Raw genomic sequence first — 25,257 nt, 5'->3', positions numbered from 1 at the left:
TAAAATTTACCAGGTCAAGCGTTAAGCCATGAACAAGAGAAGATCAAAACAAGTGTACTATACTGTTCATTTACTTTATTGTAAGTACTTAAAATGTGGGCTCCAGATTTCTATTCTGCAGATATATTGTTAGCACAGTTGCATCACAGTTCATTGAACTGAAGGACTGAAACATATTAAATGATGCATCAGGTTAGTTTGGAGCTGTGCAAACCCTGAGGCCATCTGAAAAAAATCAAATGACTGTATTTTTGTATTTTCATATTTTTCTGAGGTATGGATTGTAAACCTCCTGCCTTCAGAAGTACCAACAAAATAAAATAAAAATAAAACTTCACAATCTCATCCTTAGGTGACCCACACAGAATCAAGGAATGAAGAGAATCAGTGATTTTTGAGAAAGAATGAAAAACTAAGCACTTTAGAACAGTTATTCTAAGGGTTACACACCTGAAAATATGACAGTTCTTTTGCACCATCAGATCAACACAGATTTAGTTTAAAAAAAGAAAAAAAAAAACAAAAACAAAAACAACACAGGACTGAAAAAGGAAAAATAGTACTGCAAAAAATAGGACTGAAGGACTTCCAGTGGTAGTCAAATCTACGATTCTGCTTCAAGTCATGATTTACTACATCTGAAGCATTCTCCTAACACATTACCCAAAACTGGTAATGTTGGAGATGCTGAAAGATCTCAATTGTTCTTGTTATGTGTTTATTCACAACAGAGAAACAACAACGGGTCTAAACAATACTGGGTCTAAATGATTCTAGACTGCATAGAAATATAAAGAAAAAAAGATATATTAACTTCTTCCGCATGACCTTTGTGCACTTGAAGGCTGTGGTCTCCTCTGTAAACTACTCAAAATCCTTAATTTACTCCCAAAATCCATGGCTGTTTTGCAAAAGGATGACAGGTAACCAATTTCATTATTTATAACATCGTCACTGAGACTTACTATCTTCAACAGTTTCACAACAGTTAAGTAACATTTATTTATGAAATTGGATGAGAAACACTTGCAGCCCTTTAAAAAAAAAATCAGTGTGCCATTGATTAATAAATCCCTTAATAATCCAGTATTTTTTATTTTGTTCAACAGCTTCACCTCTAAATGATCTTAAGTTGTAACACTGCACCATATAAGGTAGCAAGGGTGGATGTTTCAGATGAGGAAAGCATGGAAAAATTATCCTGTATGGGAAAACTAAATGCATCCAGAAATTGGTGCCAAGGAGTGAAGCTTGGTGGCTTAGCTTACATCCTGGATTTTAAGCATAAGCTATAAATACCCATATACACACAAAAACATTCTGTCTGTTAACTACTATAAGTAAAAACCTGGATTTAAAGGATATAGTTGTATGCACATTCACTAGCAGTGCTCTGTACCATAATAAATACTTAACCAAAAGCATCACATATTTACCTGGAGTTTGGAAAACCTCATTCAGTAAAGCTTCATTTACCACCACCGAACTGACATTTCCAACAGGATGACACCAGCTCTGATAAATAGTTTGAAGCAGAAGGGTTTGAGCTCTCGTTGCTTGTACTGTCAAATTAGGAAGCTCAAATATGCATTCTGTTAGTGAGACATGAGCTCGCTTGGTCCTGTTTAAAATATCGAGGGAAGGAAAAAAAAAAAAAAGGAAAATCATTACTTCGGTGCATAAAAAAAAAATAATTTAAAACCTTAGTCACAGAATACCAGACTATAAGCTGTTATTTTGCAAGGTTGAAGCTGTGTGTCAGTTAAATTTCTTCTTGTAAGAGCTGATTCTACTTATACTGAACTTCACCCTAAATAGAACTTTGACTCTATAGAGAGACAGCCAAAAGGAACATATTCTGACAATTTCTACCACACAACACACGTGAAAGGATACATGAAGATGACTCTCTGGGGGACACAATTAGATAAAACATATCTCCCATTTCAGCTCCTCAGACGTGTACATATAGCTATATAGTCACTAGAAGAAAAACTCCGGGTTCCATGAAAAGCACAGGTGGAGACTGCAACACTGTGGCCTTTTCTAATGCTGTTCCCCAGTTAGAATTTGGACTTGCTTTCCTAGAGTTTCCTAGAGAGTAAATCCAAGCTCTGTAATTTATCAATTTAAGCAGAAAAGGTGTGTATAAGTAAAAGACTATATAAGGTGATTCTGTACTTAGGAAAATCCACCCTTGTAAAACAAAATGCTACATGCACAATAAATAAAAAAATATTTTAAAACTCATGATTAAACAGGCAGCACAAAACATTTACTTTTACGTAGAATTGAAGCTGGAAAACCAGACATGCACATTACCAAAGCTTTTGCAGGTATTACATGGAAAGAAGTGTAATGCATGGTGATATCAATCAGAATACTTCCTAGTATTCCTTTTATCCAAGCCATATATTGTGATCTTTTATTATTTATCTCATTGAAGAAGTGCATTGTAACATTTTTCCTTTCTGTTCTTTTTCTTTTTGTTCTCCTTTCAGGTAACTTGTTTTTTCTACTTTTCCCTCTTATTTCTGAATATTTTTTTTGCAGGATCAAAGCTAAATATTTCCAAAAAACGTATCTGAATATTTCAAAAGATGGGTTCCTAGTGTAAAATTGGGAAGGATGAAAGAAGGTAGAAAACCTTTTTCAGAAAAATTCAGGATGAGCATGACTCTGGAATAATTCCATCTAAAACAACACATTTGTTTTCACAAATTCATGTACCTAAGGGGGAGGTCTGTGAAGAGCTGTGACAATCACAGTATACAATGTGACAGCAGAAAAGATTTTGCTTTAAAAGTTTGCCTATTCATTTAATACATATTACAGCTACTGTACTGAACGGTTCTAAATTTAAAACTTAAAATTTTCACGTAAAATAGTCCCTTATGGGTAATAACAGTGTATGAATTTTTTTAACAATACGCAAATTCTACACTTATTGTACTTTAGCAATCCCATAAGAATAAAGTCTACTGGTCCTTTTCAGATAACAGGAATGGGAAGTTGAAGAAAATAAATCCTTTTTATACAAAAAAAAAAAAGGCGGAGGGGAAGTATTGTACCATGTGTGCAGCAAATGTTGCTTAAAGGAAATTTTAACTAGACCTGGCTAGTGATGAAAGTACATTTATAATTCAGGATTTATTATAATAGTTTTGAAACACAAATAATGCATTTAAAAGAACTTAAAATACAAGTTTGCTACTAAAATGCACCTGTTAATACAGAAAATCCATCATTAATAAGGTACTGAGCTATATTTAACCAAGTTTTATGACCCAAGAGATATATTCAAGCAATAAGTGAAAATACAAGTACAAATAAGTTTCAGTAAACCAAGTCAGATCTGTGTTTCTATATTATACCATTAAATTTGCATTAAGCAACTGAATGTGACTTCCTATCAAAACTCATCACCATATTAAAACAGTTATGTCACATAGTTGGAGTCTAAAACCATTATTTAAACTGCACTTTAAAACCGTAACAACAATAGAAATAATTATTTCTCAAATCTTTACACTCAAGAGTTAAGATGCAGTTCTGAACATATGTTCATTTAACTGAACAGGTTAAAAAACTACTAATTCAAACACTCTTCTCTAGGGGAAAATAAATCCCAATGTAACTAGCAGGATAGGTTACTCATTAAAGCTGAACTTGGACAAGTTCCAGAATAAATTTAAGGAAATATGAACAAGCAAGTCTTGCTGTGTAGTGGCATGGAGTGAAAATGAATCTGTTCTAATTAAATGATTTTTAAATACACTTTGGTTGTACCCAGTTTGCTGACAAACTGTAATACAGACTTGCTGAAATATTTGGATAAATCTGGCATACCATTAAAGAAAATAGTTTTCTTCTGGTTTTGAATGAAAACATGAATTGGTCCTTATACACATGCATAGGCACCAATATAACCAACCCACGTAAGTTCACAGGCCTGCTATGAAATATTTTCAGTTTGTAGACTCTAGGAACAGCAACTCATTCTTTTAAAATCAACACCTCAGAGTGATTGAAAGAATGTAGTGGTGAACAGCTGGCTCCAAAGGTTTATATAGAGTCCCCAACTGCAAAGCTGGAACCTGCAAAATGTTTCCAAAAATTTAATTTTTGTTATTACTCATATCCTGTACAGTAAAATACGGTTAGTTCATTTTTTCCAAAATAACAAAACCAGTAACCTGCTACTAGAACCCAGCAACTGTGCCTTAGAAGAACCTGAATGTAATTTAAATGACTAATTTCAGCCAGCGTTTGCACACCCTTCCTTTTAGGCAAACATAAAATGTATGCCAGTTTTATATTTGACATGAACAAAGTCTTCATCTACATAACCACAAAAACAATCCATATTTCTGCTTAATCTGATCTTTCACATCAGCTTTAAGAAAATGACGATTTGGGTCCTTTTTCTTAACATTAAGCAACTACTATTCACTAAGGGAAACAACATCTAGCTACTTAATGACAAGTATCAAAACTCTGAAAGGAGCACACAGGGAGAGGAAGAAAACTGCTACAGTCTTGGAATTATTATTTTTTTAAATGCAAAACTGAAGTCAACTACTACTCACAATAAAAAAAAAAAAAACACAGTCATATCACATGTCTGCATACGCCTACAGAATTTTTAGTCTTCAGACAGCAACATTATTTGTGCTAGAGGACCAAGTTAATTATTATAAAAAAAATAATTAAACCCAATTTGGAAGATTTCATTCCAAAAATCAATGCTCTTCTATAGGATTCAGTAAAGGCTGCCTGGTATTTTATATAATCTCTTATACAGGTGAATCTTCAGCAGCTGCAGCTACCTTTGCCTCTTATTTATAGGAAACACTTATTATCATACAACTTATCACAAGGGAGAAAACAATGAACCTCAAGATTCACCAACTTTATTAATCCAAAAAAAGAAAAGAAAGAAATTAACTTTTTCTTTCTGAAAATTTTAAATATGGGAATAGAAGGGAACAACAAAATAATTTCAAAAGTAACTTCTGTATAGAATTTTTTTAACATCAGTTATGGAATTGAAATTGTCAGTGATGAAAAATATTTGTAAAGTGTTAATTCATATGTGAACTTCAGAAAAAACATGGATTTCCTTAAAACAATTGTGAAAACAAAACAATGCAGGCTAAGTACAAGCTTCAATACATCTTAGAAAACAAGCAGAGACTATTCATTTTCAATTCTTAGTACAGTATGCGTTTTAATGGAACAATGAAATTTAGCTTATACAGCAAAGCAAAAATAAGTGCATTATCACAAGAACAAAAATAACTACTAAAATCCAACCATCATCAACTACTAAAATCCAACCATCATCAACTACTAAAATCCAACCATCATCAACTACTAAAATCCAACCATCATCAACTACTAAAATCCAACCATCATCAACTACTAAAATCCAACCATCATCAACTACTAAAATCCAACCATCATCAACTACTAAAATCCAACAAACATCTAAAAGGATGTTTCTTCAAATCTCTTTGAAGAAAAGAATGCAAGACTCTGGACATACACATTAGGAGCTCTATATATGTATTATTTTTAAAATCATTTAGCTTGTTTGTTACTGCTGGACATTAAAAATTATGATTAGATTAAAAATTATGATCATTACATGCAAATAATAGTACTGGTTTTTGAAGCAACAAGGAAGTGAGAAGCAGTGGCCCCAGTAGGATGGTTATTGTAACTTTATCTGCTGTGAGACACCAAGAGAAAATGTCAAAGGCTGCAAGAAAAAACAAAGACCTGGAATGTGAGGGTAGGAAAGTCTTAATTTCCCTCAGATTGAATCTGAGAAGCATCACATGAGTCTTTCCATCCACTGGATTAAAAGGTTAAGAAGGAAAGGAAGAAAGCAGTCTATCCCTACTCCCAGGTAAGTTGTTACCTATGCGCCTCAAAATGCAACAGATTTGAATTAAAAATTTGTTGATACCAACAAGGGATAACCCAACAAGGGGTTGGGTTTTCAGTCTTATTTTTGGACGCATGATAAACTAAAGTGGCTGCTGAAACTATAATGCAGGAACATGTTAAACCTGCAGCTGCATTAGAGAAACAAGTTTAAATTAAATTCAGCTTACTGGGTTTTGGAAAAGCTCATCAGTGGGACAGATGCTGGGGATCTGAACTCTGGCCAAACTGCAAGTGGAAGTCGGTCACTAATTGCTATTTCTTTCTTAAAAAAAAAAAAAAAAAAAAACAAAAAAAAAACACAAACAAAACAAACCACACCTCTTGTGGTTGTCTTGTCTCCAGAAAGAATCATTAAAGTGATATGAGCAATCTTATAAAAGAATAACATTCCAAGTTCTCTGCTCTGAGGAAATTACTGTATGAGACCTCAGTCTTCTTCCTGTCCTTTATATGGTTAGCTTTACACACTTCATCAACCAACTGAATCTTGTGTGTAAAGTTACATCTTTGAAGAACTGCCTCTTCAGAACTCCACAAGGAGTTCTGTGGGGGAAATCAGAAAACAAGGGATAAAAAACTCCTCATGGAATGCGATTAATGCCAACTTAGGACATTTTTTTCTTATTAACACTTTAAACACCTATTCTTTCATTACTTCTGTGAGGTGGTCTGTAACTTTTTTAGGTGAATCTAGGAATCTTATTGTCATATATTGTAGATATTATTTGGGACAAGGGAAGGGACATGAAATTTGTCTGCATTATATCCAGAGAGATCTAAATACAAGGACCATGAGAAAAATTGATACTCTACAGTGACCAAAGAGCAAAAGATATTAAAAAAAAAAAAAAGAAGCCCAGAAAAAAAGCAAACCACTGGCCTGATGAAGGTAGTACAGAGGGAATCATACCAGAAGCAGAGCACTTTTACATCTACTATTTGAGTTGTGCCTTGTATCTTTTCAGGAGAACATGTTCCTACCCGGAAAAGCAGCAATGCCAAAATAAATGCAATCATTGTCATTTACCTCCTGGTAAATGATAGTTTCCCCGATGGGAGCAGAAATTAGCTGGAACTTGGAGATGCTGTAATAAACAATCGCAGGTGACCAAGACTACCAAAACCACCAGAGGTGACCGGGTAAGAGTCGCTAGTGTCCATAAACCTCCAAGCAGCAAAGATCTGTGTTTATTAAAACAAACCAAGTGCTAAATTTTTTTTACAGCTTTTGTAAATCCAGTATGATTGCTCTGGATACCACAGTGCAATCCAATAGATTTCAGAAGCCACGGGGGCGGGATGGGGTTTGGGGAACTGCCTTCCCACAGAGCAGCCTGCTTTACTGTCCAGAGAAGCAACCTCTCCCCCTCCCTTCTCTCCTCCTTCCTCCTCCACACACTCCCAGAAGCAGCAGCAACAGCCAGTAAATCAATCCTCCAAATCTGCCACACAGAGCCATTTGGTTGCCATTAGCAGGTAAAACAGGGAGCCAGGAGGGCTCAGAAACATGCCGGTGCCCAGTGAAGAAAACTGCACTGACAAACACAGTCATCTGCTGAACATGATGCCACAAAACAGGAATAGGACACAAAGGCTGTTGCTGTTTGGCAAGGGGATCCATGCTTAACCTGGCAGTATCACGGGAGCAAGAGCCATGACTGCCAGCCCTGAGAACAACTACTTCCATCGTCTTTTCATGCTGTCAGAAGTAAGAGCAGCAGTTCTCAGAAACCATCCATTCAGTCTGAAGGAAATTCACACAGTCAATTCAGCAGCTAATAATACAGTAACTTACAAGTATTTTTGTAGGATATAGGATATTATTTTGTAGGATAGATTTTTTTTTTTAATTACCAGGAGCACAAATAAGGATTTTTTGATACAGATTTCTATCCAATATGATCTTTAAAATTGCACTCATCATTTTGTTTTTAAGTTACTGTCAAATTACCTTTTTTACTCCCAGCAGAGCTGCAAAATTTGGCATCTTAAATACAAATTAGTTATCTCCTAATAAATTTATTTCAAAGTGTGCAGATATTTCATTTCTTAGTCTATTCCATTCTATTAGTGATTTAAAGTTTCAAACTTTTCCTACACCAAATTTGCAATGTGATTTTCCTCCTTGCTATTTCTTACACCGCTTTGGTAATTATCAAACATATTCGAAAATTAAATATACATTATTTACAAGAAAACAGCCCAGCTGTTGGGCCCTATCTATGGCGAAGAACTTTCTATTTGCCAGAGCCAGCACAGCTGTCCAGACATGACCCTATCCCACAGGAGGAAAAACTTGACTGTAAAGCTGCTTTTACGCAGAGGAAAAGTTGCTATCCCAGAAGTCTGAACCTTCTCCAAACAACACAGATGTGAGGAATTCTCAAGAAAGCAGGTATGGTGAACAGAGGCTTTGATTTCTTCTCATCTGAAGACATCTCCTGAAGTAAGGATATTAGCAAGTCCTGCAAGCTAGTAACACTGGCTTGTGAGAGTTTGACATAGAAGATGGCTCGACTTTCTGGGGAGCAAGGAAGAACAACTGTTTTGAGCAGGAACTCTCACAAGGACAGTTCCACAGACTTTGCTGTCTCACAAAAAGCTATGGAACTTGTAAAGGATTCTCCCAACCCGTGTAGAAACTGCAAGACAGGAAGTGACAGAAGACAACAGTGACATTTAAGAAGGAAGAGGCACAAAAAGGCCCACAGAATTATCTTCCTCTCACAGATTTCAAATGGTAAGAAGAAAAAAAGAAAAAAATCCAGTGCAGTGGGATTAACAGATTTGGGATTAAGGCACAAGGATGGAGGACATACATCAAGAAAAAAAAAAAGAAACAAATAAGAGAACGCAAAGGAAAAGAAGCATCTTTAGAGTATTTCCAATAAAATGCTTGGAAGACAGGAAGAACATTAGAATAGAAGAAACTCAAAGCACATGTGTAGAGAACAAGCTGCATGACTAAACCTTCTCTGAAAGTGTTTGGAAACTGAAAGTAGGGACCAGGAAAAATAAAATTATATTTAGAGCATTAAAAGAACGACAGTTGTGGGATGAAATGCTGACAACAGGAACAGAAAGAAAATACATCTAACCCAGACACAAACACACACCCCCTTTCCTGCCTTCTCTTGCAAATTTCTCGTGTATACCATGTTTAATACTGTCTTAACTCACCTCTAAGTACTGCCATGAAAATTGTGTAAAACAGAAAAAAGTGACAAAATGTAGATAAATTTGCCTAATTATTCCTTTTCTTGAAGATTATTAACAGCTGCAAAGTTGTTAGAAGATGGACCAAAACTCCCTTTTTGTTTTCTCTCTGAAAAGTTCAAAGATCTTGGGAACTAACAGGGTTTCAAATTCCCTGCTAAAGATTCAAGAGCTGAACACAACCCTGACTTCAAGTAAACATTAACAACTGATTTAAATAAGAAACTTTTTCCAAGAGGTAAGTTGGTTAGGATTTAAAGTTTTCTGTGAATTTCTTCTACTAAATACTTTTGCATACTGCTTATTTTGTTTCATAAATGGATAAAATCTTTTGGTGGAAAAAGACACAGTTACAGTGAGGGGAAAAAAGGTTGTCTGAAATTCTGGCAAACTTTTTATAGCTAGAACATAGAAGCCAGAAGGATAAGAAGGTGCATGTCTGCATTAGCTAAAACAAAATAAATATTTGAACTAAAATATTGCACCGAACAGAGATGCCACAAACAGAAAGTACACAAGACTAAAAGAAATTAAGCCATATTTCTGTTTTTACAGGCAACTACTGAATTACATTAAATCAAGAAAGGTGAATAAAAGCCCTTAAATTCCACTCCTCCTTGCCTGAAAGTATCCCAAAAGCCAATTCTAGGTTCTTTTAAGATAGAAGTTACAGCATCAAAAGGAAGTTGCTGAAAGGGGGGAAGGGTGTTTTGGTTTTCCCATTACCAGAAAAGCCTTTAATATAGCAAAGGACGGATCAAGGGTATCATCAACAGCAACGGCATGAATGGACAAGGTGTGTTAAAGATTCACATGTGTACACTACATAACAGCAGAAAGAGTATAAAGGCTGTTGAAAGTATTATATTGTGGCCTCATTAATTAGTAATCACAAAAGAACTTTAAAGGATATCAGAAACCATTTAAAGCAAAACATTAAATCCCAGTAAATGCATAATACTTTTTACTTCAAAGACTACAATTATTGTTAAATCTAAATTTACCATCTTAAGCACTGACTTGACATTGACTTTACACCATTCTTTCCTCAAAAATAATACAAACTTTGAAGTAGATTCTATAGATACAGATTTTTGTGTTCAGTTTTGGTCTGTTCACTGGGAGACTCATTACATCCGTGCCATTACTTAAAAACTCCACAAGCCCTAGTGAGCTTTTAAGACCATTAAAATTATGACATACACACATACTGAAGAAAAGATACAGTCAGTAAAACACAAAGTCAGAAAAACTTTTCGCTGTAATATATACACAGCTAAATCCAAGATGTATGAAAAATAAAAGCTACGGTATAACAAATAATCTCTTGGTCTGGAAGTATGTGTAAGTCAGTGACAGCATTATTACAATTCCATTTCTATTTTCCCTTCTTTCAAAAATTAAAAATACTAAAATCAGATTCTTAATTCTGTCATTCTGCATGTATATGCGCATTTCCTGACTGTCAAAGGAATATTCTAATCATGGTTACCAAATATACTTACTTCTATTCGATTATTCATTTTGGAATCGTTCATTAAACTCAAAAGGAAACACTAGTGAAACATCACCAAAGAAAACTCATTGAAATTTACTTTAAAATGCTGTAGGTTTTTGTTTAAAAAACATACATTATAATGGACATAAATTCTGATTAATTGAAAAATGAATCCACAATTCTTGTATTAGTGTCTTAACCAACATAATCCTTTCCATTTCTTGCATCAATATCAGAAGCACCTGCAACAGGTATAACTGATTTCCAAATCTGTTCTGATAAACAGATTTTATTCTCACTTTTTACTGTTTACTGCCTCATCCCACATGAGCCTGCCTTCAGTTGTTTTCTTGCTCTTCCTTTTTTGTTCAAATTGCCCTCTAATGTTCTCATCGAAAACACGTCATACTAAAATTTGGTTCAGAAACTGGAAGCTAACATCCTTTAGAAGTTTAAAACCTAACGAAAATCAGGCAATGCCTACCAAACATACAGGCCCAACAGAGGTCCAAACATTAGCATGTGTTCAATACACTACCTGTTCCTCAGTACATACAGCTGACACGTTACTTTATTTTAAAAGTAATTGCTAAAGGAATAACAACATAAAAAAAACCCAAAGCTATAAACAACTAGAATAAAAGCGCTTGAGGAAAAACAGTCAGGATGTTTCCCTGTACACAAATAATACAGAAACACTTAGCCTAGAACCAAAGACAGATCCTGATCTATGAGAAAGACTATTCCCATAAAAAAGCAAAAGCACACCTGGATCCCAGAGGGAACAAGCATGATGAGAATACATCAAACAAATGATACTGGACACAGGACAGTATGCTTCTCCTACCTAGAGATGAACACAGATAAAGTAAAGCTGGTAAGGTATTATGGACAGGTGAACATGCCCATAAGCCTTTATATTTAGTTTATTTGTTGCTCTGAGTGAAGATAAATACAGGGTTTTTTTTAATGAAATGCTTTTAGTCACCATTTATCATGGTTATCAAATTCAACTGAGTGTCACATTAACATGCTTGTAAAAATAGGTGTATAATTTAAGACTACAGAGCTTCTGGTACCTGACTCCAGGTGGAAATGAAGCCTACCACTTGAGAGTCAAGCTCTGCAGTCAAAGAAGGATATGCTACAGCTTGTCCAGCAACACAACAATGCTCCATAAGCATAATAAAGGTAATCATAAAACCAGATAAAAACAGCAATTCTATATCGCGTATTCAATAAGCATACAGCTTATTCAAGAAGCCTTTAAACATACAGCTTTGGTGAAGGAGGATTATTTAGTACACAAGATGGATAACACAATTTCAGAAACGTAATTCTATAGGGAACTATACTAGAAGTCCTAATGCATGAAAGACAATCTAACTTTTTTGTCAAGTTATTGTATTTAACAACTGCAAGTTTTTAAAACAGAGGTTTCAATCCTATCAACTCCCATGGCATTTGCTTAAAAAGATGATGCAAAGAACAAGCTGAAAGGTAAGAGAACAATTGTAACACCAAAGTACACTCCTACAAGATCCTATGTAATAAACCAACATTTGAATGGGCTTGGCTAGCAGGATGACACCACAGTTGACCTTCATGCCCTTCAGTTACAGGATGCAAGTTTCAAGCAGGTTACACTCTTATTTGCTAACTAAAGAAGGCCAAGTGCAGGTCTGTGGCTGTGCATGCTGTTTACCTGTTAGCTTGCTCCCCTCCAGTTTCAGGTCATGACAGCTGGCACTTTCTCAAACAATGCTGAAAGGACCAAGCATGCCAAAAGCTGTTCCCAGTCCGAAGCCTGAAAATATCCTCCTTAGCTTTAGTATTTCCCCCCCCCCCCCCTCCTTTTGGGAGTGGAAGGGAAAGCTACAGGTAGCCATGTGGATATGAACTGAGCCACAGGAGGCCACCTGGCCTCAGGGCCACAGTTGATTTCTGGAATGTTTTATTTAGTGGTGTAGATGCCACCTCAGAGACTGTATTTGTCTTTGTGATTCACAGATATACTTAAAAAAAGAGAGAAAAGACGCCACCAAATTGCAGTCAAAATTCTGGAGAAATAAAGGACAAACACTGACTATGAAGACCTGTCACAAGTGGATCTTTCTGGCCAGGGTTTACGTGGGTAAAGCCTCAAACTGAGAATATCGCTGAAAATCCTAACCAAAGCATCTGCCACTCGTTTAGTGGCTAGCTCAGCCTAAACCACAACACCAGATATTTTCTACAGACAGTGGTAACACTAATTAAGAGAAACAGAATTTCCAAACACATGCAATACAAAAGGAATATATATTAGGGACTGAAATTTTCTTTAGTATTTATGCTGCTTAACGGCACTTCAGCTTTAAGACAGTAAGATTTTCATACCTTTCACCAGTCTCAAGTAAAGAAAATGCAGCTTTAACCTTGAAAATCCTACACATTTTGAAATAAATACCATTTTCTTGTTTCTAATACAAATGTCAGCAAATACTGATGGCAACAGTTACAATAACTAGGATAAAGTATTCACCATGTGCGATCACTTTCCCTGGACAGATATTAGTTACTAGGCTTAATTTACTTTCACTGAAGAGCCTTGACAATTAATTAGTCTAAATAACTACACTGGAAACACTACAGATGACCACCCTTTACTGTCAACTCTGCTGAATTTCCTCCTTGTGGACAATAATAAAAAATGCAGCTGCTTCAAATATACAGTGATTAAAAATGCACTTTTAACACATTTGCTGAATGCTTTCTGCCACACCTGCTGAGAACCAGTAACATTAGATCTGGGCTAGATAAAAAAAAAAAAAAAATTAAACTAGAAGTTTCCAGCTGAAGTTAATTTATAATCACACTAATCAAGCTGCAAGCCATGCACTCAGAATGCAAACCCCCTCCTGGACAGACAGTTGTTCTTGGTAACTGACAACAGCTCCTTCCAGAAGGCTGCAGCTGAAAAGTTCCCCAACATGTTAATGTTGGAACTTGATATGTTAGTACCACTGCAGATTAGAAAATGTTCCATATAAGTTCCTTAAGCATCTTCATCCTTATACACAAGCATGGCTTACTTTAACTTTTATAATGAACAATATGTTAAACCATGTTATCAATGAAAAATCATTCTCCTGTAAAAACTACGTGTTAAATCACCCCATATTAGCATTCATAATTTGCTATGCTATATTGACATTCCTACTCCTCACACAAAGAGATGCACAGTAAACCAAACTTGCGAAAGTGCCAAATTCATTGCTTACAAAGCCATACTGAAAGCAGGTACCAATAAATTAAAAAAAAAAATCTGATTTAGTATTATGTTCTTTGAAGCATTTTCGAGGTGATGGCAGAGAAGCACACAATGCCAAAGCAATCCAGCATATTCCCTAGACTGATTGTTCACATCTGAGGCAATTCTACATAACCACCTCTGCAGAACCCAAGAGAATGACTGTTTCTGTCTGATTTGCACAGCCTGCATCACTGGCATATCTCAATAGTTCAAACAGGTTTTCACATGTGCTAGCTTTAACTCAGATGATGCTGATGTAGCTGAAACTCTCTCCTGTCCCATACTCTGATGGCATCTGTTCAGGCATGAAATCTCAGATCTTTTCTGTTCTGAAGGATACCCTGAATTTTCATCTGGCAGTTATATCCAATTACTGACATAACTAATAGTCACAACTGAATGCTACAAAATGAGTTTCATGTGTTTTCAACCTGTTTCTGCTTCTGACCCAGGAACCAAGCATGCCCCTCAACTGCCCATGTGAAACACAATCCACATCCAATCTAAATTGACATTAGTCTTGATTTACTGTGACTAGTCAATAAAACAGGCTGCCAAAATCAAGACCCAAGTGTCAATTTATTGGAAGACTTCCTAGATTTATGATCTAACGTTCACAGTCTGTGGATATCTGGCTCTGTGTTTCCTGACAGCAGGGTCTGCTTGCCTCTAACTAGCACAACTGCACTGAACTGCATGACAGCTACATTTCATGACTCTCAAGCTCACAAATCTACTGTGATTTCTAGTTCTAAGCAGCGTTATTTCACGGACATGACTTGCAAATATGTTTCAATCAAAAAAGTAAGACAGACAGATAGTTCATCTGATACCCCATTATACACTTTTAATCTTCTCTTCAGTGAGCAGCAAATCCTAGTATCTCCTACTGTCATCACAGTAGTACCTTGTTGATAAAGGCCACATCAGCAGGAGCTAATTTCCTTGCTAAAGAACTTCTTACTGTGCAAGAAGCCAGACCTTCATCTACCACACTGCTTGTGGATCAACATGAATTGTTCTCTGGTCAATTCATTGTGATACTGTGTCCTGGTTCCGGCAAGGATGGGGTTAATTTCCAAGGAGCCGGTAGGGGAGGCACGTATTCCATACCACGTGACCCATGCCCCGCTATAAAAGGAGCTAGCCGGTGTGGGGGAGTCAGTCGCCACTCGGGGGCGGGTTGCGGCGGTGCGGGTCCGGTCGGTGCGCTTCGCGGCGGTACTGTAATCGCGTTCTTGTATTCCTTTACCGGTGTTATTGTTTTTCTTTCTTTCTTTTCTTTCTTTTTCCCTTTGTCTGTTCTGTTAAATTATAAATATTTCAACCCACGAGTTTTGCCCTTTTCTGCTGATTTTTTTCCCACGGCTGTGGGAGTCGAGTGAGCGGCTGCGTGGTTCTCTGTTGCTGGCTGAGGCCAAACCACGACATACTGTTAAATGCACACAGAATTTTCAAGATGATCCATAAAACAGACATGAAGAGGTGCACATCCTGATTCATACTGGAGCTTATAATGACCTTACTGGACTGTCTAAGGAATCTAATGCTGAATTCCATCAATAAGAATACAGTTGTATGTCATATGACTACACGGCTTTGATTAAGAGAGGGATATTTGCCTTGTAAGGGATACATGATGGAAAAAAGTGGAAGTAAAGCAGTACAAAAATACAAACACCTTTACATTAATAAAAGTTTGAGCACAAACCTAAACAGTAATAACACAGGTCTTCAGAATCCTCAGGGTTTGTAACATTTAATATTAAAGTTGGAAATTAAAAAAGATTAGATTTTGTGTACAAAGCAACCATTTGGCAATTACAGAGCAACAAAGTCAAAATAACAGCTATGAAGTCAGGTAAGAAAACAGAAAACTCTGATGTTCAGGTTGCTGGCAAAGTATGTTCTCAATATCATTGTATAATAGTTAGCCAAAAGGAGGTTATGACCTAACATGCCAATCTAACATAAATGTAACAGATTCTAGAGACACAGTAAATATTTACCTTTACAGTTAAATCTGCGTTGAAATATTAAGAACAGCTATATTATATAAATGTTATTAAAGGTTCATAAAAACAAAGCCTAGAGAAAAAAAATATATATATTCCATGGGAGGATCTCTGTATCTGGATTTCTATAGTGATCTTTCAGTACAGTGAGAGAACATATTAATAAAGTAACTATGTCATGACTGTAATCCAGTTTTTGCAAGCAAAACAAGTGACATCACATCTCTCTACAGCTGAGGTGATCAGCATACAATACGCGTGACTTCCTTCAACAGCGGAGCAAATTTTAAACTTTTGTCAGCTTTTCTTCAATAATTATTAGCTTTTCAATAAAAATACCAAAGGAAAGAGACATAATGCCAACACAAAACAAATCTCATGTTGTCAAGAATCCTTCCTCATCAGAAACTGCTTGACTAAGATTAGAACACTGCCTATGTTTACGCTGAAATTTATTTCCTACAACAGTATCTGCAGAGAACAGTTCAAAAGAATGAATCTTTGCAAAAATTGTATCCAATTGTTTACCAGTAATTATCTAGATCTACTTGCAAGTTACTATTCCAGATTTTTGTTCTGATAGAGTAACAACTCAAGAACAATCAATTAACTGCTCTGTACCCTCTAATAATTAAAGTGCAGGCTATGAAACCCTAGATACTAATTTACCTAGCAGGTCCTCAACTTGTTCATGAAAGATTCATTCAGACACTCAAATTTAACATGACCAGCTATTATTCAAGTCTGCACTGGTGCTTCCTTGCAGACAGCAAACCAGCACCTATTGCTCTGGTCTCAAAATGGGAAAAAGGAGACTCACTGTTCAAGGAAACAGACCCCTTGAAAGTAGACTACTGGACTAAGAAGATTAATAGAAAGGATGCAGGGATAAATCACGTCATCCCCATTTATAAGCCTATTCCACCACTGTTTGGAGTCTCAAAAGCTGTCACAGGTGGAGACAGTGAGAACCTTCCCACAGACCTGATAAAGGAAAACAAGAGTTTGGAACACTTGTCACAGGAAGAGAATTTAGACAGGTCAAGAAAAGAAGAATGAAAAACCACACATAATTAGACCAATATCTAGTTCAAAACATACAGTCATAACACTTCACTATCAATCCAGATATCAGAAAAATAAAGGAAGGCTATTCAGAATCTGTATTCTTGAATATTCTTCAGAAGTGCAATAAAGTGATGTTCTATAAGCGATAGAGGGTTATAACACTAAAATGTCTTACACTAGATTACCTCATCTGTTACCACAGACATTATGGCCAAAAGAAAAAAAAAAAAAAAAAAAGAAATCAGCTAATTCCTCTAAAGATTTTTGTTTAGCAATAAACATTCTTGTCATTCATTCAAGGCTTTTAACTATATTCTGCTAATTCTCAGTTGTTTTTAGACATCCTCCTGAAAGCTTTGAAAGCTGCTTTACAATCTGGCATGCAACACTACATAAAGTAGTTGTAAAACATTAACATTGTATTTTGCATCTTGTCATGCTTGACCAAAACAAAAGACCAGATGTTTTTACTTTCATATAAAAATAGATTAGCTATACTATTTAAAAGATGTCCAAGACTTAGTTAACTAGTGATCTTGAGCACATTTCTTTTATAAGAAGAAAGTGTACTAATCAAAATTAAAACAGACATCAATCTAGTAGGTAAATGAAACAGCACTTTTGTAACATTAATGGTTAGTTACTGGGCTGATGTTGATGAAATTTTATCTGTTAAAACATGCTACCAATGTTATCAACTAGTTTTAAAAAATAAATATTACTACAGTATTTTATACACCATATACATTGAGATTATTATATTGAAACTAGAAAAGAAAGCTATTCTACTGATTTATGTCAGAAATAAAGTTGAGATTTTCACTGCTAACTCAAAACATACTACCTGAGGGATTCCATAACAGTTCATAAAATGTCTTTGTTTTAAAAAGGTATGGTCTGTGGTATATATTTTCTAGGAAGAAATAGAAGAACACATGTAGCATCAGATGTGTGTACTTTAAGAAACTCTGGAATGTGAAATCTAAAAATCCAAATAAAGCAGGTGGTATAATTTGGGGGAGAGAACTGAATTTAAGTTTAATGACATTACCAGGTTATCCTACCAGACTAATTCTCACTCACTGCATGACTTCAATGAAGCTCTCAGTCCTCATGCTGATTTCGATTTAGTTCAAGTGCTATTTGATGCGTTTCATCTGGAGTTTTATTCACTTCAAACTACACTTCATTTAACCGGGCTGCTGCTGTATTCATTTGTTTTTCTACTTTATTACCCGCAAATTGGTGTTGCTTAGTTTAGATAAATTGTTGGAATAAGTTAATTTTATATAATTATTTCACGCTGTTAATAAATAAATAAGCTTTAGAAAGATACTCTCTCACAGAAAAAAGTGAGAAAGCCATTAAAATTATTTTAGAATACACTAGACCACAGTAAGTGTTGGTCTGACAACATCTACTAATAAATGCTGATAGACGATTTGCTATTTTAAGGCAGGACCATTCCCCTGCCTCCACTCCCAAAAACTACTACTCGTTTTTTCTACGTTATTAGTCTACCATACTCTATTTTCCAGCTGGACACACATTGTAACACAATGTATTTTAAAAAAGAGAGAGAGAGAGAGAGAGAGAGAGAGAGAGAGAGAAAGTGAGCAAGACAGAAAGCATGAGAGAGAAAGAGAATGCACAAGAGAAAATGCGAGCATGAGACATTTAGACACATGAGAGAGTATGATGGCAATTGTGCAACATTGCACACAGGAAGTGTGAGAACCAAGCATGGCGAGCTAGAGGTCGAGTGCAGTGAGCACAAGCACACACAAAAGACAGCACAAGTGCACTCATGAGGAAGCAGTAGTACTTGAATGCCACAAACTTGTCAGATGACAGATTTTTTCCAATCATTTTTCATCTCTAAAATAATATAAATATAAATATAATAACTAACCATGGGGTTTACAACGTACTAAAATTTAAATTTACTATTAAATACTAATTTATTTCTACAGTTTGGCAACAAGAATCACTAACCAGAGCTTAGCTTTAAATGTCAGGTCACGTCAGGAAAGGCTGTCAATCCTACAAGAATACTGAAGTACTCTGATTAGTGCTGCTTATGGGTTATCCTGGTAACATTTATTATTTTTCAGCAAAATGCCACAACAGAACAGCAATCCATTATAAGTGGTTAGTACTTGTGTAAACTACTGATGGAAAATTTGAGAAAGTCAATTAGGCTGCTACCACCTGGTGGTGTGCTGATTACGCTAAAAACCTCTAGTATTTCACATGGTATCACAGCTTGTGAGAAATACTAGTATATTCTCTAGCACTATGAACAATCATATGCACAGTCTTTTTCTTTTATTCTTTCTAACCCATTAAGCTTTCACAAACAAATGACTGTTACAAATTACCTATACAACACAGAACATTTGAAGCCAAAGTATTTAACATATTAACCTGTTTTCCTGCTATCTTGTTATTTTATATAAATGGTTTTTGTATGGATTTAGTTATAAAGTAGTATTACAGACAGCTACTGGTCAAAATGAGGGTTAAAGAGAACCAATGTTCTGTCCAAAGTAAATTCATTTCCTGGGAAATGTTTTTTTAAATACTATTTATTAACAAAAATATTTTATTGATAAAAATCTATTACGCACTAACACTTATGGTCACAAGATTTAACCTGTAGAACTGAATTTAAATGCTCTCTTTCCATGGCATTAAAGTAAAAAAAAAAAAAAAGTTCATTTTATAATAAAGGACAGAATTGTTTTCAGAACAAAAGAGTTTGCATTTAAAGTCTGAAATATGACAAACAGCTCAATACCTGATCACAATGTTAAAACACTTCCAACTGTAAATAGTAAACAAGAACAGGGGTATTTTGGGTTGGGTTTTTGTTTTCCCCCATTTGTTGCTTTTTATGTGGTTGAGTTTAAAACAGAAAGAGCTGACCTGTTCAGTTAAACACATCAAGCTTGCCATCAGTATAACACTTCAGCTTTTGTATCCATTCAAGGAAGAACGGAAACTGGATCACGTAATTTTACAAAGTCTACAAGAAAGCTATTTACTCTGGGGCTTGCATAGCCTGTTTTCTCAAGCAAACTAGGGTCTAAAATGTTTATTAACAGCTATCCTTTCAAAGAAATTTATTAACGATAACAGACTTAAAAGTAGAGAAGTAGAGAACAGTATTTTAGGGATACATATAGAGCTTAGCATTTTTAAACTATTCATTAAAAACACAAAAGTAGTTGATTACATTACTTAAGCACACTGTACATGCTTAATGCTCACCAATATTTGGGAAACTTGATCAGCTTGCCATAAACAGCAGTACTGAATGAGGGAATAACTGGAACAGGGAAGCAGTATAATCCTTTATTGTCCAAAGAAGTCAGTGCTGCTTGAAAACCAAATATCTGAAACAAATTAATTTGGTCAAAGTGTATAGTATGACATGATGAGATCACTGTCGAGTTACTTTTATAACATAATATACACGTTTTTTAAAAATACTCAATAAATATGAAATAAATTGTGTACTATTTTTAGATAATTCTTTTCCCCAAACACAAAAAAAAAATAGAAAAACCTAAAATAACATCCCAATTGGAATACATAAAAAAAAATTACTTTCTTCACTCAAAATACTTTAATGATGTTCTGCTGAATTTTAAAAAAATGCTGAATTATAATTTATCAACTAAAATACATTATTCCATATCCTTTATATTTGCAGATTGCATAATGCCTTGCATATAAAATAAATAACTTTTTGTAATTATAATAAACTATATATTAAATTATAATCTATAATTATAAAAGTGCTATTTAAGGAAGTGAGAAGCTTCCCTTCAAAGCTTTTTTCCTTAATAAGACCGCCTAAAGGAAGGTTTATCACAACTATTCTTCATGATTTTTCCCTGTTCAATATAGAAAAGAAATGGTTGTAGAGATGACTTTTTAACATGCTGTACCACCATTCACATAACAGAACACTTTGGTCTATATTAAAGCTAGCAAATAAATCCTATAAAAATCAATATTGTAGTCCACATTTTGCAAACACCGATCAAACAGCTGCTAAAAACCTTTTGAATAGAAACAATTCCCCTCAAACTGAAAAATACAGGTGACTTGCGATATATCTATCCCAATCACTTTAAATGAGACAGAAGATAAACATGTCACCCAGAAAACTGAGAGCTTGCTATGCAATTCTGGCAGTTTGTTTTATGCAGATAAGAATTTCATTGTTTAAATCTCTTAAGATATCAGCATGGAATTGAATGGATAACTGAAAAAATTAGTAAAATTAACAGTACTAGTAGTAAATATTTACATTTTAGTAGCACCCAAAAGATTTCAAACTGCCTGAGCACAACCTAAAATGTTGGAAGGCCTGTTTTAAAACTCTGCTTGAGATTTCACTTTTTCATTCTACTAAAATTTCAGCCAATGGCAACCAAATAATCTCAAAGCAATTTTTAAGTACTTTCTTAAACTTCCCCCAACCTGACAACAAGAACTCCTCTCACATAATAGATCTGCAACTGAGAACATTCAGAGGTTTTTCCTTTTATAACAAAAACCAATGAAGTTGCTTGGCAACAGCTTCACTATCATGGTTTTGTTCTATCAATACTAGTAGAAGTGATGTTTTTTCCTCATAACATCCCATCTAGTTTCCAGGTGTAATTCACTGCAACCTGTAAATTCGATAAGCATTATCCTAGAAGAGGGCAAATGTTTCTTCCCAAATTATTTTAACTCGATCTTGCCACAAAGACATTGGGGCTTCAGTATGCACAGTTTCCTCGCGTGAAGTTCTCTGTTCATGTTACAAAACATTTGGCTCAGGTCAGAAGCAGTGATCCCAAACGACGACATTCTGTGAAATGTGTTTAATCAATGTCCTTTTAGATAAACTGAAAACTTTCTCCCAGGAAACCCGCTAACACTTAGGATTACCGACACTTATATAAACTTTTTCTAAGCACATTACAATAAGAAACAGAACTCCAGCCTTCTTTTACCTTCAGATAGCAGTGTGAGTAACAGTAATGAAGCAGGTTGTCCGAGGGCTGGCTGAGGCTGCTGACCATGTGCACCAATTGCTCGGCATACATCGGCACCGAGTGCTCCAGGTTAACCTTATCCACCAAAATTCGGACAGACGGTAAAGGCCGCAGGGGCTGGAAGCTGGCAGCATTTAACAGTCCACTTAAATTCTAAGGGAGGGGCGAAAAAACCCCATGCAATTATTAATCCACAGAGGTATTATCTAGCATATTTACATATTCTTACCTCCCCACCCACACAAGAAAATCTACATGTAATAAACTGTTTACAGACAGAATAGCCTATGATCATTGTAATATGAATCCTCAAATCTTTGCAAAGTAATTTCTTTGAAGTTTAAAAATTAATGTATAAACTTTTTATCCACAACTGTCTTGGGTGAGGGTGCCCAGGTTCTGGCAGCAGGGGCTGCAGCAGTGGCCTCTGTGAGGGGAGACCGGAGCTGCCTCGGGCCAGGCACAGCCGGTTCCAGCTGGTTCCAGCTAGTGCTGCAATGGCCCCACCACAGGGCTCAGCTGAGCCCGTCGGCCAAGGTGGCACCTCTGTGGAAATATATTTAAGAAAGGGCAAAAACGCCACACAGGCTTAGAAGACTGGGGGGCGGGGGGGGGACACGGGGGATGAGAAACAGCAATACGAACAGCAAGGTCAGAGAAGGAGGAGGAGGAGGTGGTGCTCCAGGCACCAGAGCAGATGATTCTATAAGCTGCAGGGGAACATTTAGATTAGAAGGGACCTTTAAGATCATGAAGTCCAAATGTTAACACTGCCAAAGCCACCACTAAACCACATTCTTAAGTTTACATGTCTTTTCAATACCTCCAGGGATGGTGACTCAACCACTTCCCTGGGCAGCCTGGTCCAATGCTTGACAACCCTTTCTGTGAAGAAATTTTTCCTAATACCCATGCTAAACCTCCCCTGGTGTAACTTGAGGCCATTTCCTCTTGTCCTATCGCTTGTTACTTGGGAGAAGAGACCCACCCCCACCTCACTACAACTTCCTTTCAGGTAGTTGTAGAGAGCGACAAGGTCTCCCCTCAGCCTCCTTTTCTCCGGGCTAAACAACCCCAGTTCCCTCAGCCACTCCTCATAAGACTTGTGCTCCAGACCCTTCACCAGCTTCATTGCCCTTCTCTGGACACGCTCCAGCACATCAGTGTCTTTCTTGTAGTGAGGGGCCCAAAACTGAACACAGTATTTGAGGTGCAGGCTCAGCAGTGCCAAGTACAAGGGAACGATCACTTCCCTAGTCCTACTGGCCACACTATTCCTGATACAGGCGAGGACGTCAATGGCGTTCTTAACCAATATTCATGCACACCGGCAAAGATTTTCAAAGCGGGACAAAAGTGAAAGCTTCACTAGGTCTTAACTGAGCTACTCGCTCAGTGATGAGAACACCAATAAGCCAGAAACTCGATTAGTTCAGTTTTCCTACGTATTTCTGTAGACCATTCACTAATGAATTACCAACTTCAAGTTAAAAGCTTCTAGAATAAGTTTATTACTAAACTGTTCCTGATTTAAGTGAACATATTTTGTGTTCTAGAACAACCTCTTCCTCTTTTTCCTGATTTTCTACTGTACACTTGTGAAAAGAGTTAAGAGCTTAATTATTCCCCACCATCAACTGACACTCAGACTATTTATTCAACTACCCATCAGAATACAGCTTCAGAGTGTGAAGATTTTTATTTTGTGCTGGAGGCACATAGAAGCCACTAGTCCCGAGCTGCTGTCCCTTAGCAAGGGACACAGCATTTTTAGTACCTGTAGCACTTTCTATCAGTGGAGCAGCCTGTGGAAGAGACAACACCAGAGCAGGTATCCTCTGGAGGACCCCACACTGGAGCAGGTAGATATGCCCTGAAGCACACTGCAGCCTTATGGGGAGCCCACACTGGAGCAGATTTTTTCCTCAAGAACTGTGGGAAGGACTCACACTGGAGCCGGGCAAAGTGTGAGGAATAGGGAGCGGCAGAGATGAACTGTTACAGACTGACCGCAACCTGCCATTCCCCATTCCCCTGTGCTGCAGGGTGGGAAGTAGAAAAGTCAGGGAATGGAGGAGTGAAGTTGATCCTGGGAAAAAGGGGAGATCGGGGAGAGGTGTTATTTTGATTCTTGTCTTTGTTTCTTGCTACCCAAATATATTTTAGGTGGCAATAAATGAAATTAATTTTCCCGGAGTCTGTTTTGCTCATAATGGTAATTGGTAAGTGGTCTCCTGCTCTTTATCTCAACCCATCCTATTTTCCCCTCCCTGTCCTGTTGAGAAGCGAGAGAGTGGCTGAGTGAGCATCTTGTAGTGGGTTGACCTTGGCCAGCTGCAAGAATATGCAAAGCCAAAATATTTTGTTCAATAAAGTATTTGCTTACATTTTTACCACTCCAAAGCACTATCACCATACTAAACTCATGCTGATTTAATCTTTACACTGTCATATATTATTATGTATTCACAGTCATGCCAGACATCTCAGCAAAAAAAATGCGATTAAAAAAAAAAATCGCAATTTTACACATTATATTTTTCATAATATTGTCTAAAATGACGTGCTATATCTAGTACAAGACAGACATGGATGTATTAGAATAAGTTTGTTGGAGGGCTACTGAAGTAGTTAGGGGGTTGGAGCACATGAGCTCTCTCAGGAGGGACTGAGACAACTGGAGTCATTCAGCCTGGAGAAGGCCAAAGGGAGATCCTACTGCTGTCAACAGCTACTTGCCAGGAGGGTACAGAGAAGAGGGAGCCAGACTCTTGTGAAAAGTGTACCATGAGGTGATGAGTGGCAATGGACACAAGGTGAAACACTGCAATTCCTCTATCTTTGAAGCTAATTCAGCACTTGACTGGACAGCCCCTGGAGCAACCTGCTCTATTTGGCCTTGTTTTGAGCAGGACGTTGGACTCCTGGAGATCATTTCCAGATATCTCTTCTGATCCAAATTACTCTATGAATCTAAAACTTGTATTAAACTTGTATCAAAGTTATGGGCACAAGTTTGAACGGAACTTCCTGTGTTCTAATACACGGAAAAAACTTCTTTACGGTGAGGGTGACAGAGCACTGGCACAGGCTGCCCAGGGAGGTTGTGCAGTCCCCTTCTATGGAGATTTAAGACCCGCCTGGATGCAGTCC

At 36.5% G+C, this 25,257-nt stretch overlaps 1 protein-coding gene across 1 annotated transcript in view; it reads right to left on the bottom strand.

Moving 5' to 3' along the window:
* VPS13B (vacuolar protein sorting 13 homolog B) overlaps positions 1-25,257 on the bottom strand; it is a 499,565-nt gene that overhangs the window by 384,194 nt on the left and 90,114 nt on the right. The window contains exons 15-17 of the mRNA XM_082499631.1: positions 22,063-22,257; positions 20,321-20,445; positions 1,437-1,621 (exon numbers count right to left, since the gene is read on the bottom strand). Of these exons, the coding sequence (XP_082355757.1) occupies positions 1,437-1,621; positions 20,321-20,445; positions 22,063-22,257 (505 nt within the window). The remainder of the gene's footprint in view (positions 1-1,436; positions 1,622-20,320; positions 20,446-22,062; positions 22,258-25,257) is intronic.

Source organism: Vanellus vanellus (genome assembly GCF_965231255.1).
Source record: "Vanellus vanellus genome assembly, chromosome: 2".
NCBI lineage: Eukaryota > Metazoa > Chordata > Aves > Charadriiformes > Charadriidae > Vanellus > Vanellus vanellus.
The sequence above is the reverse complement of the archived record's forward strand: the minus strand, read 5'-3'. Positions and strand labels throughout refer to the sequence as shown.